This window comes from Monopterus albus, unplaced genomic scaffold (assembly GCF_001952655.1).
Source record: "Monopterus albus unplaced genomic scaffold, M_albus_1.0 scaffold219.1, whole genome shotgun sequence".
NCBI classification, from domain to species: Eukaryota; Metazoa; Chordata; class Actinopteri; order Synbranchiformes; family Synbranchidae; genus Monopterus; species Monopterus albus.
In genome coordinates, this window is record NW_018128099.1 from 811,411 (window position 1) to 825,143 (window position 13,733).

Consider the following 13,733-nt stretch of genomic DNA (forward strand, 5'->3'; position numbering starts at 1 on the left):
TGTGGCTGGCCTTATGGCTGCGTGTGTGTAAGGAGCCCTGACCTACTATGTACTGTACACAGAGCTCAGGCTGAGGTCAGCTGTTCACAACAAGTAAGCACTCCTAGTAAGCACTCCTTTAAAATAGGCCATGCATGTTCTATAATACATGCAAGGAAAAAAAAAAGTGTGGTAGCCTACAAGCCTGTGAAAAAACTGGAACAGATATCGCAAAGACTAACTTGTCTATTTGCAGAAGTGGGTATGTGTGCGCATGTGTGTATATTATTCATGATACTCACATCACTCCTATTTTGTCTGATGATGTCGGACCATGCATGCCGAGACAAAGTCTTCCAATCATCCTATTAATGTACAACGCAGGCTCAAAACACTCTTCTAGCCTTTTGTACGTGTATTCATGCTCAACGCTTGTTCATGAACTTGAACAGACAAACTGCACACACACACGGGATGTGAGTGCATGAGGATCAGTACTCACGGCATTCATGTCAATGCCATTGGTGTAGGACCAGGCATGTTGGAAATATTCCTCCAGCCTCTGTCTGAGTGGGTTGGGAATCTGGTGAAAACGGATAAACTCCCTGACTCTCAGCATCTGGGTGTGGTAACGGGCCGTCCCTGAGTACAGACGCTGGATGATGGCCGACACGTTCCCAAAGATGCTGGCGTACATCAGGGCTGGAGGTCAAAGAAGGGGAGAGGGTGAGATGTGAAGGAGGGTTTGGAAGTGTGAGGAAGAAGGAAACAGGCATTATTAACAGAGGATAGGGAACACAGCAGCACACATAATGTGACCTGACACATTTTTGGTTTTCTGTTTGAAAAGACATATATTATAAAACGTAACATGCTCAGGTGATACAGTAAGCTTAATAAAAAATATGGTAAGTGGAGCAAGACAAAGAAGAGAAGCTGAAACAGTCAATTCATGGGAATAGTACATATGTAAGCTTGCATCAGAGGTGTGTTAGGGAAGGATGGCATATTTGTTCTGGAAGTACAGACATATACATTATAAATGTACTTCTATGTGTCACTGAGACACACTGAATCTCTGCTTAGAGTTTCTACTGTAGATTTGTAATGGTTCATTTGTAGAGTAGCTCCACAAATCTACACTGCTACTTCTGTTTTTTTTTTATTTCAGCTAAAAATATATAATAATGAGTATTGGAATACTATAAAGAAGACCTTACTAGTTTCTAGTCACTTATTAGAATTAATTTAAAAACTAATTTCCTGGGCTCTGGTCACCCTGCAAAGATAATTACTGTAGAGAAATGAAGCTGAGATGATCAGCCTGAGCGGGGATATTGCAAACTCTGCTGCTGGATTTTATTAAACAGTCACTAAGTGATGTGCTTTCAAAATGAAAATATGATCTATGGCTTTGTCCACCTGCTGTACCGTAACTATAAAAAGTATAGGATATGAAAAAAGAAAACACCACAGTCTAATTGTAACTGCCTAAAATAATCCCAGTTATGCTGACTAGAGTGTCTGGAAAAGTTCCGCTGATGGAAGTAAATAATTTATTGCAAATGATACTTACAGTGCCTTGCGAAAGTATTCGGCCCCCTTGAACTTTGCGACCTTTTGCCACATTTCAGGCTTCAAACATAAAGATATAAAACTGTAATTTTTTGTGAAGAATCAACAACAAGTGGGACACAATCATGAAGTGGAACGAAATTTATTGGATATTTCAAACTTTTCTAACAAATAAAAAACTGAAAAATTGGCCGTGCAAAATTATTCAGCCCCCTTAAGTTAATACTTTGTAGCGCCACCTTTTGCTGCGATTACAGCTGTAAGTCACTTGGGGTATGTCTCTATCAGTTTTGCACATCAAGAGACTGAAATTTTTGCCCATTCCGCCTTGCAAAACAGCTCGAGCTCAGTGAGGTTGGATAGAGAGCGTTTGTGAACAGCAGTTTTCAGTTCTTTCCACAGATTCTCGATTGGATTCAGGTCTGGACTTTGACTTGGCCATTCTAACACCTGGATATGTTTATTTGTGAACCATTCCATTGTAGATTTTGCTTTATGTCTTGGATCATTGTCTTGTTGGAAGACAAATCTCCATCCCAGTCTCAGGTCTTTTGCAGACTCCATCAGGTTTCCATCCAGAATGGTCCTGTATTTGGCTCCATCCATCTTCCCATCAATTTTAACCATCTTCCCTGTCCCTGCTGAAGAAAAGCAGCCCCAAACCATGATGCTGCCACCACCATGTTTGACAGTGGGGATGGTGTGTTCAGGGTGATGAGCTGTGTTGCTTTTACGCCAAACATAACGTTTTGCATTGTTGCCAAAAAGTTCGATTTTGGTTTCATCTGACCAGAGCACCTTCTTCCACATGTTTGGTGCGTCTCCCAGGTGGCTTGTGGCAAACTTTAAACGACACTTTTTATGGATATCTTTAAGAAATGGCTTTCTTCTTGCCACTCTTCCATAAAGGCCAGATTTGTGCAGTATACGACTGATTGTTGTCCTATGGACAGAGTCTCCCACCTCAGCTGTAGATCTCTGCAGTTCATCCAGAGTGATCATGGGCCTCTTGGCTGCATCTCTGATCAGTCTTCTCCTTGTATGAGCTGAAAGTTTAGAGGGACGGCCAGGTCTTGGTAGATTTGCAGTGGTCTGATACTCCTTCCATTTCAATATTATCACTTGCACAGTGCTCCTTGGGATGTTTAAAGCTTGGGAAATCTTTTTGTATCCAAATCCGGCTTTAAACTTCTCCACAACAGTATCTCGGACCTGCCTGGTGTGTTCCTTGTTCTTCATGATGCTCTCTGCGCTTTAAACAGACCTCTGAGACTATCACAGTGCAGGTGCATTTATACGGAGACTTGATTACACACAGGTGGATTCTATTTATCATCATTAGTCATTTAGGTCAACATTGGATCATTCAGAGATCCTCACTGAACTTCTGGAGAGAGTTTGCTGCACTGAAAGTAAAGGGGCTGAATAATTTTGCACGCCCAATTATTCAGTTTTTTATTTGTTAAAAAAGTTTGAAATATCCAATAAATTTCGTTCCACTTCATGATTGTGTCCCACTTGTTGTTGATTCTTCACAAAAAATTACAGTTTTATATCTTTATGTTTGAAGCCTGAAATGTGGCAAAAGGTCGCAAAGTTCAAGGGGGCTGAATACTTTCACAAGGCTCTGTATACACATTGTCTTATTGTGCAGTTGCCTGAATGAAAGTCAGTGGCATTCCCAACAAAGTCCAGTCACATTAATTTCATCTCAACTCATATCTATTTTCATTGTAAAAGAAGTAATACAAGGACGTATGATATCTTATCCTGGCATTAAAAAAGTGTTTTTTATGACCAGACCTTACTAATCATAGCAGGTCAGTGGGTTTGTCATCTTGCACCAACTGCAAATTGCTCTAGTCTTGTAGTTTTTCTAGTGAGATATACATTTATCTGTTGTTTAAACTTCAGCACCCATTACAGGTGTTACATTGCCAGTGGTATTAGGTTGGTGTACTAAACTGCATTTCACATACTTTGTGCCTTTTTTGTACAGTACTTTCTGTAATGTCAGTCATACTTACATCCTATAAGCATGACACAGATGGAGAAGATCTTCTCAGAGTTGGTGTTTGGGGACACGTTTCCAAATCCCACACTGGTCAGACTGCTGAATGTGAAGTACAGAGCTGTGACGTACTTGTCTTTGATGCAGGGGCCTGATCCTGGTGTAGGAGTTTACAGGGGTGAAACAAATAGGCCCTTGGTTTACCAGAATGACAGATGATTAACAATGATCATTCCATAACCGAGACACATCAAAGCTCATTTATTTTATTTTAAAGATCTGTTTTCTATTAAATTACACCAAACAGAACTAACGAGTACCAACAGTACTATGTTTCTAACCAGTATTAGCACTACACTATTTGTTCTTTCAGTACCTGGGATGGTGTCATTGTAGTGTTTTCCCAACTGGTCCCCCAATGTGTGGAGCCAGCCAATTGAACGATTTCTCTCTACATTTCCAATGGCATACCTGGGAGAAATAAGAATCGTTACAATTTGATTGTTTTTGAAATAAAATTACTGATGTTGGCAAATATCTGGACACTGCTGGAACAGCAGGTTGTCAGATGGAAATGACGACTGAACATAGCTCCTATTAATGTTGTCATATATATTTTTGACTACTACAAATTCTGAAACTTTATAACAAAATACAAATACTTTTTATGCTGAAATAACAAATTGCATGCTTCAGAAAACAAACAAAGAAATAAGCAAACACTTAAGAGTAAGATGTTAGTGTACAGAGCCCAGGAGGGGACATAAGAGAGGGGAATAAAATCAATGGATGAAAATCGAGGGGGATGAATGAATAAACAAAATCAATGCTTAAAAAAAAGAAGAGAAAAATATATCACTGAAATTAAAACTTACAAATGTTTTAATCTCACAAAAGTCTTACATTTAGACAAATATACGTCTGGGTCAGTTGAGCGCCTGGGTAATGACAACAATGGAATGCGCACATCCAGGTTAGCCTTTTATAAGGTTTTATTTCAAGCTTTAATATAAAGCTTAAATATGAGCCTCAACTATAAAGACATTACAGTACATCAGTATTTGGCCATAAGCAGGGTCTTCACATAAGTGAGAGACATTTGAAGAGTATACTTTGTGCAAGGGGATACTTGTCACAAAATGTACTTGAACTGGCAGACATGGTTGAATTCATGATCAACCAACTGCAGCATTCTGGACAGCTTCATAGAGGGTATGAATTACACCATGAACTTTGGCAGGTTACAACTTCATGCAAATATGTGTAACCTTTTTCCAGATCTCACAAAGTCTCACATCTTTTTGACTTTTTTCTCTCCTATGTCCCATCTCTGCCTGTGTACTACTGTGCTTGACAACACATACTGTACAATATATAATATAGCACAAGAAGGCTTAGTATTAAAGTTAAGATTTTGTTAATGTGTAACAGTTCTGATATGCAATGAGAGATATGATTATTCCCACACTATTGCCGTTTCATGTGATTCATCAGACAGTCATATGGCATTGTACCAGATGCAGGCCAGCCAGTGAGCGATGAGGGCAAAGGTGCACATGAGGAGGAAGAGAACAGCTGCGCCATATTCTGAGTAGCGATCCAGCTTTCTGGCCACACGGACCAGTCGCAGGAGACGAGCAGTTTTCAGCAGACCAATCAGAGTGGTGGGCTGATGGGAGTGGGACAGACAGAGAAAAGTAGAAATGAGACACTGTCAGAACACGAAGTTGTTTGGCTGTGCTATCTCCTCACAGTGTTCCCACCTGCTGTAATTCTGTCACACACACAGGTGGTAAAGCAATGGCCTCGTCCTGGTGTGATTCACCGGTGTGGAGGTGGTAAATCCTCCCATTCATTATTGTGGCCTGTCTATTCCGTTTTCTTTATACCTAGACCCCCTCCGCATCCATACAGCAAATAAATAGGCAGATTACAGCACTGGCAAAGAGCCTAGTCCTGCTCTGTGTGTGTGTCCTCACAGTAAATAACAGTTGTCTGCTGATGAAAATCTCCACTTTCTTGGCTCACTGGCCTCTCCTGGACAGCATCGATGAAGTGACTTTGGCAAAGCTCTCCCCATTCACTCTTTGAATATCCATCGCTTTTGGTTTGATGTGTGGCCATTTTTTGTGTTATTTACATGCTTCTCATTACTTATCGATGTGTTTTGGGTACAACTTAACTTATCCTTAGCTAGGCTGCAGAGTGATCCTGTCAGCCTTGGCTCAGTGGTTTTCATGTTCATTATGTAGGAAGCATCATCAGTGGACTACAGTGCAGCTTCTCATAGTGTCCCCGTTCTGTTTGCTCCACCTTCCTCCAACTCTGACCTCTTCCTTCAGACATAAATCTCCTATAACCTCCTTAAAATCTCCAGCCACATTCATTACTCCACTCTTCAGTTGTTCAGCAAATCAGTATCCACAGTTTCTTCACCAACTGTACTAGACTGAGCTAAACCTACTCACTTTTAATGCATGTTTATGTATATACTGCATTTGGGATGCAACACTGATTATACTGATTTCAAAGAAGTGCCACCCAGTTGCATACTGTCCTCTGTGGTTCTGGAGGTTTCTAAAATAACCCTGATGAAATCAAAGGACTGAGATTTAATTTTTTTTTTTTACAGAAAGCCTGTGCTATAAACTGGAGGTATGGACTTTGAAAGGAGCAGGAACTTGTTAAAACACACTCTCAGGTTGCATTATGGGAAATTTGGGGCTCATTATTCTTAAAGCTTGACCCATTGAAGAGATCAATCAATTTGGACCCTAGTTAAACCAGTACTCCATGTCACAGTTAAACTAATGACGTTTTAAAAAAATGGGGGTCTTTCTGGGTTTGCGTTTTTTTAATTGTATATTTTAATACAGGAATATGTCATAATACTGTATATTACATGTACTCATAGTTATGAGCACATTCACATAATGGTAACCAGTTAAACTAGACATTCGTAGATCTTAAACTGGTAAAATGCTAACCGCTTTCTGTTGCTATATAAAATCTTGTCATAAAAATAAAATAAAAAATTGAAATAAGCATTGAAATAAGGTATTATTTGAATATAATCACCCATTAAATTATGCATTTATTAATATGCATATTTTAAAAAATAATGAATTGTTATATACACATTTCAGGGCACCTGTTTACCACACAGTCACTGAATGTCCGTTATTGAGGGGGTGATTTGAGACACTGTAGTCCTTCTTTCCACAAAACTGGAAAATTACAGACCTGTAAAAGTAGTGTTACAGGAATATGACAAGCTATTACTTAAGCTTCAGCTTAATTTCCTCATTGTTTCATTTTTTGATGTGGCGTTATGGCTGCTAATAAACGTTCCCATGGAGAAGATTGAATTATGAGTAAAAAGTAAACCAGCTGTTAATTCCTATGCTTCACCTCCCCATCACTCTCTTCCTTCCTCCTTCTTTGTATCTCTGTTTATCTTCTCTTTATCCCATTAGAAAAAAACAGCGGCAGAGATGCAAACGTGATTACAACAGCAATATTTCTCTCTTTTTCTCTCTATCCCTCCATCTCAACACCACTTCTTGATTATTTCCTCTTACTCTACAGTAGCTCATAACTTCTCTCCCTCCGTTATGACATACCTCCTCTCCATTGCGGGAAATGAGAAGGTCAAAGGGAATAGCAGCCACCATGTCGATGAGGAACCAGCCTTTGAAGTAGTGGACGGCGATGCGCACCGGGTGGCTCACCACTTCATCATTGGAGTTCACATATGTTGTCCTGAGAGGAAGGACTGACATTAATAGTTGTTCTCCTTTTATACAGACACTACCATAACTAATGTGGCTACCACCTTGTACCACCGTACTTCATTAGCTATTGCTATATCCTCTAATGAAACCAGCAGTTTTTTTTTTATTTTTATTTTAGAACCAGCTCTAATGAGAGTATAATGAGATCAGAGCATTTGATTTGGGACAACCATATTTTATTTACTATGACTAATTTGAACACTGCTTCTGCATTGCTACTGTGGGTACTATTACTACTACTCTAACTTCTCAGAACTCTAAGATCATACCTGAAGTTGATGAGGATGTCAATGATGAACATGATATCCACAATGAGGTCTACCACGTTGAGAGGAGAGCAGTAACTACAACTCTGTGGACCTGTCTCTTCCTGTGAAGAGAGGAGAGGGCATGAGAGAGACAAGTGAAACAAAGGATAGCAAATATAAGAAGACAGGAGGAGGGAGCTATAATCTACTGCTTTAAAAATAGAACACTTCTATGACTACCTCTTTCAAATGGATTAGCATTACGGGTTTTAAGGGATAATACATATGCTTGTAGACTTAATATGCAGAAGTGAAACAGGGCACATAAACAAAAGCTATACTGAAATTGCTTTTTATTTTACAAGAAAAAATGTCCTAAGAAACATCCCATGGGCTCCATGGGAGAGGAATGCAATATGGACAGGTGGAGTTGCAGAGGGCTTTAGAAACACAGATCAAACCAGCTCCTCTCATCCCCTTTGAAAGCACTGCAGAAATCTGACTTTGACTGCTATCACTGATGTCATGGCTGATCTGGAGAGGCTCTGCCAGAGAAAGTTTTCACACAAGAAAACTGACATACTTGTCAGTGAAGTGCAAAGTCAACATGACTAAATCTATGGAAATATATGAGATATACTGACAAACTATTCTTTCACTCTATCTCTTCTCCTACTACTTATATACTCCATTCCTAAATGGTGATAAGAAAAATACTTATTGTAGAAGAATTGGACAAATATTCACTCAGTTGTGTGCTAATATTACTTACTAGTTTTTGTGCATGGAAGAAAAAGGCTCTGTCTTTGTAACTAGCAGCAATTATACACCGATCAGCCATAACATTCTGGCCACTGACAGGCGAAGTGAATAACACTGACAATCTTGTTACAGTGGCACCTGTCAGTGTGCAAGGTATATTAGGCAGCAAGTGAACATTCAGTTTATGTGTTGGAAGCAGGAAAAATGGGCAGCGTAAGGATCTGAGTGACTTTGACAAACGCCAAACTGTGATAACTGATGACTGGGTCAGAGCATCTCCCAGACTGCAGGTCTTGTTTTGTGTTCGTGGTCTGTAGTGGCTAGTACCTACAGTACCAAAGGCGGTCTAAGGAAGGACAAACAGTGAACTGGCAACTGGCTCATGGACGCCCAAGGCTGAGGAGGTTGACCTACTGTTAAACTTTTAAATTTCATTCAACATTTTCCAAAGTTTCAGTTTTGCTTGAATCTTTATTAAAATGGTTGAAAATTAGAAATACTGTACAGTGGTCTCTATGAAGAGAAACATTCAGTGGCTATAGTGGTGATATCACACCTAGAGTGGGGAGGCTGGTAAATGTATCTAAAGGATGATCTCTAACTCGTCCTCACGACCACAGTCTTCACTCCTTTTACACAAGTTTTTCACTGAATGGTTGAGACACGAATGCAAACGGATTCACAGAAGATGGGCACCAGTTCTTATGCTTCAGGAAAATTGCAGTGCAGTTGTGTTTGCTGAGCTGGTGTTATCCTGAAAGTGCTTAATAATAATAATCACCTTTATTTGGCCAAATATGTTACACGCACAAGGAATGGAGGCAGCCATCTGTGGTGCCAACTCAACCCGATGGCTCTAACCATCGGGGGCAACTTGAGGGTTCAGTGTCTTGGACACTTTGACATGTGAACTGCAGGCACCGTGATTAGAACCTCGAACCTCCAGATGGGAGGTGACTGCTCTACCCACTGAACCTCAGTCACCCCAGGGGATGTATTAGATATTAAATTGATAAGAACAGATACTACACTTGATCTTAGCCAAAAGGCTGAGAAGCGACACCCACTTTGTGCTGGCAGCAAATCAAAGCCCTATATGTTCAGTTTGAATTTTCAGTGCCATGAAAATCTTCTATGTATAATATTGCCTTATTTATCACAACAGATGTTCTGCTGGCAAATATCCCCACAGTGGGAGCCACATTGTTTTCTGTTCTGCTGTGTTCATTTGCTGAGGAAAAAATGCTGATGCTTAGTGTTGATACAACAGCTCTTGAGCTTCACAATAAAAGTGTTTTAATATGAAGACACTTGTAGGTCTTTACTGTTAAAAGAACTTATGTAGAAAGCCTTGACCATGTTGACCATGAGGCTTGACAAATGTGCATGTATAGAAAAAAGACTGGTGTGAAAATGTTCATAGTAATGACATTTTAGTGAACTAATAAATGACAAAACTAACTGTAGTGAGTTGTTTTGGTTTGTAAGTAAAGAGAAAAAAAGGAGCCACAAAGTGATACATTTTTAGATGAAGACAGAACATGTGAATATGTGCAGATATGTGTGTATCTGCCTGTGTAATATCAGTTGTAATACACATTGTATTATAATGGATCCAATACAATAAACGTCCAATAAAACTTGTAATCTCTTCAATATCTGTGTTTTCCTTTAAGACAAGATCAATATTGGGCCATTTATGAGACACATACATCTATATCTTGGTCTGCACACACAGTATATATTGTGTCTTTAAAACTGACTCGATGATCTCACGGTCATATATTGTACAGAAGAAAAGCAATTTTGTGACTTGTGACTGGGCAAGATACTAGAAATACAATTTACTTGACAGTAGTCTGATTCATTAATTTTAGTGAGAGCCCACCTGGTCCTGGAGGAGAAATGCAGCTGAGTAGGGTGTCAAGATGGCAGTGTAGATGACCAGCAGAAGGATCAACCAGTCCCATACTGCCTTGAAGGGGCTGTAGTGCAACACAGTCCACTTGTGGATGCGAGGAGCCTGGAGCTTGTACTCTGGCAACACATCTGCACCCAGAGACAAAACCTGTGTAGAGAGAAAGGGACAGAGTGGAAACTGTATCAAGGCATGTCTGTCTGTTTCTTTGTAGCAGTGACTTTGACATGAGGGCTTTATCTCAAAAGTGCCAAGCGAAAAGGAACCACATATAAACATATTCCACATATATATACGCAAGCATACACATGGATCTTTCTGCCTTACACACAACTACAAAAAAACACAAAGACACACCAGGAATGAAATCCTGGGTATTATGGTGCAGTTCTCGCCCTGCCTAATACAGTGCCTTGCGAAAGTATTCGGCCCCCTTGAACTTTGCAACCTTTTGCCACATTTCAGGCTTCAAACATAAAGATATAAAACTGTAATTTTTTGTGAAGAATCAACAACAAGTGGGACACAATCATGAAGTGGAACGAAATTTATTGGATATTTCAAACGTTTTTAACAAATAAAAAACTGAAAAATTGGGCGTGCAAAATTATTCAGCCCCTTTACTTTCAGTGCAGCAAACTCTCTCCAGAAGTTCAGTGAGGATCTCTGAATGATCCAATGTTGACCTAAATGACAAAGGATGATAAATAGAATCCACCTGTGTGGAATCAAGTCTCCATATAAATGCACCTGCACTGTGATAGTCTCAGAGGTCCGTTTAAAGCGCAGAGAGCATCATGAAGAACAAGGAACACACCAGGCAGGTCCGAGATACTGTTGTGGAGAAGTTTAAAGCTGGATTTGGATACAAAAAGATTTTCCAAGCTTTAAACATCCCAAGGAGCACTGTGCAAGCGATAATATTGAAATGGAAGGAGTATCAGACCACTGCAAATCTACCAAGACCTGGCCGTCCCTCTAAACTTTCAGTTCATACAAGGAGAAGACTGATCAGAGATGCAGCCAAGCGGCCCATGATCACTCTGGATGAACTGCAGCGATCTACAGCTGAGGTGGGAGACTCTGTCCATAGGACAACAATCAGTCGTATACTGCACAAATCTGGCCTTTATGGAAGAGTGGCAAGAAGAAAGCCATTTCTTAAAGATATCCATAAAAAGTGTCGTTTAAAGTTTGCCACAAGCCACCTGGGAGACACACCAAACATGTGGAAGAAGGTGCTCTGGTCAGATGAAACCAAAATCGAACTTTTTGGCAACAATGCAAAATGTTATGTTTGGCGTAAAAGCAACACAGCTCATCACCCTGAACACACCATCCCCACTGTCAAACATGGTGGTGGCAGCATCATGGTTTGGGCCTGCTTTTCTTCAGCAGGGACAGGGAAGATGGTTAAAATTGATGGGAAGATGGATGGAGCCAAATACAGGACCATTCTGGAAGGAAACCTGATGGAGTCTGCAAAAGACCTGAGACTGGGACGGAGATTTGTCTTCCAACAAGACAATGATCCAAAACATAAAGCAAAATCTACAATGGAATGGTTCACAACTAAACATATCCAGGTGTTAGAATGGCCAAGTCAAAGTCCAGACCTGAATCCAATCGAGAATCTGTGGAAAGAACTGACAACTGCTGTTCACAAACGCTCTCCATCCAATCTCACTGAGCTCGAGCTGTTTTGCAAGGAGGCATGGGCAAAAATTTCAGTCTCTCGATGTGCAAAACTGATAGAGACATACCCCAAGCGACTTACAGCTGTAATCGCAGCAAAAGGTGGCGCTACCAAGTATTAACTTAAGGGGGCTGAATAATTTTGCACGCCCAATATTTCAGTTTTTTATTTGTTAAAAAAGTTTGAAATATCCAATAAATTTCGTTCCACTTCATGATTGTGTCCCACTTGTTGTTGATTCTTCACAAAAAATTACAGTTTTATATCTTTATGTTTGAAGCTTGAAATGTGGCAAAAGGTCGCAAAGTTCAAGGGGGCCGAATACTTTCGCAAGGCACTGTACGACCACACAGTGAACTATCAAAGAACAGAACAAGCGGCAAATACAGAAGCGGGTTTGCTGTCTGTACTCACTCAGACAGCATTCTGTGTGGATGCACCAGCAATTAGTGGAGTAACTGAATTGGCGAAATTAAGATAGTTTGTATTTTGTTGATGCCATGTTGTCACACATATTACGTGAATCTAAATATAAAGAAGGCCTTACAGTATAATGCAGTTTAATACAACACTACCAGCTGTGCTCTAGAGATGAAGCTCTTCACTTAACCCCCCCTTTTCCTCATTTCCTCAGCCATCCTTATATCTTTTTTTGTTCCACTATCCATCTATTCATTCCTTGACTCTGGACCCATGATCTAACCAGCCCTAAATCCCCTGTTACAGCATAAATAAATGTGACTCTTATTCTTTTTGTATTTCTTCATGCCTTGTCCTTATAAATATGAACATTTTGACAGATAACATATCAATGTCAGGTATTTTTATTTCTAACATACTGTAAGGTACCTTTAAAATAATACTGGACTTTCCAAAGAGCTGTCAAAATATATAAAAAAGAAAAACTTAAGATAGGATTCTTATCTAATCCATTGTGGTAAGAAAATCCTATACATTCTTATATAAATTTCTTAGCCTAACTTTGCTACAGCATAAAACATCCAACCATCTAGGACAGGAAAAGTGGGTGCATATGTTACTGTGAGGAAAACCTTGTTGGAAAAACTCTCTCCTCAGACACACAACTGATCACCACCTTAAACAACCTGGACTTTTACACATTCTCAACATCTTTGAATTTCAGATTATGACAGAAGGTTTGCTAGTTCAGGTCTTCAGGCCATCTATTGCTTCAGACCCTTTGCTGATCAAAGAATCACTCAGAGTAGATCACTGGGACAGCTGCTCCATTCACACATAAATATTGTATATGTCAGGATTGAAACTTGAATAGATTAAATGTAGAAAATGGTCATCTTTGACTTCACTGCCCTCTACTTTTTGATTTCATGGATTTTAACAGCAATATATCACAAATATTGCTCGTTATCATAAATATTGCAAGCACATCTGTGTCCAGGCATGAACACACAAGTTCACAAGTGAGAACAAGCACAAACACAACATGCAAATACACATGTGCACACAGTCAAGTGTCCCTCTCAGCTGTGCAAACCCTCTTGGGGTATCTCGCAGGGTATTTTTAGCCTTCTGTGTGGAAAAAAAAAAACATAACCATGGGGACTGGACAGTGCAGATGCTAAGATCCATTTAAATGCAGATAGGATGCAAAGTTGTATCTTAGGACAGCAGTGGAAGATGAGGGCTGGGGATCCTCAATCCATTCATTAGGTATCCCTGAGAAAGATGGGATCTGAAACACTGGCTTTGGTTGAATAGTCAGTTCAAT

At 39.9% G+C, this 13,733-nt stretch overlaps 1 protein-coding gene across 4 annotated transcripts in view; it reads right to left on the minus strand.

The window, feature by feature from the left end:
• Positions 1 to 13,733, minus strand: part of kcnh2b (potassium voltage-gated channel, subfamily H (eag-related), member 2b) — a 175,990-nt gene that overhangs the window by 18,692 nt on the left and 143,565 nt on the right. For 3 of the 4 annotated variants that reach the window (XM_020619426.1, XM_020619428.1, XM_020619429.1), the window contains exons 6-13: positions 10,258 to 10,437; positions 7,629 to 7,729; positions 7,189 to 7,327; positions 5,080 to 5,234; positions 3,942 to 4,036; positions 3,582 to 3,722; positions 482 to 681; positions 282 to 344 (exon numbers count right to left, since the gene is read on the minus strand). In XM_020619426.1, the coding sequence (XP_020475082.1) occupies positions 282 to 344; positions 482 to 681; positions 3,582 to 3,722; positions 3,942 to 4,036; positions 5,080 to 5,234; positions 7,189 to 7,327; positions 7,629 to 7,729; positions 10,258 to 10,437 (1,074 nt within the window). The remainder of the gene's footprint in view (positions 1 to 281; positions 345 to 481; positions 682 to 3,581; positions 3,723 to 3,941; positions 4,037 to 5,079; positions 5,235 to 7,188; positions 7,328 to 7,628; positions 7,730 to 10,257; positions 10,438 to 13,733) is intronic. The other variant, XM_020619427.1, reaches the window with a different exon arrangement.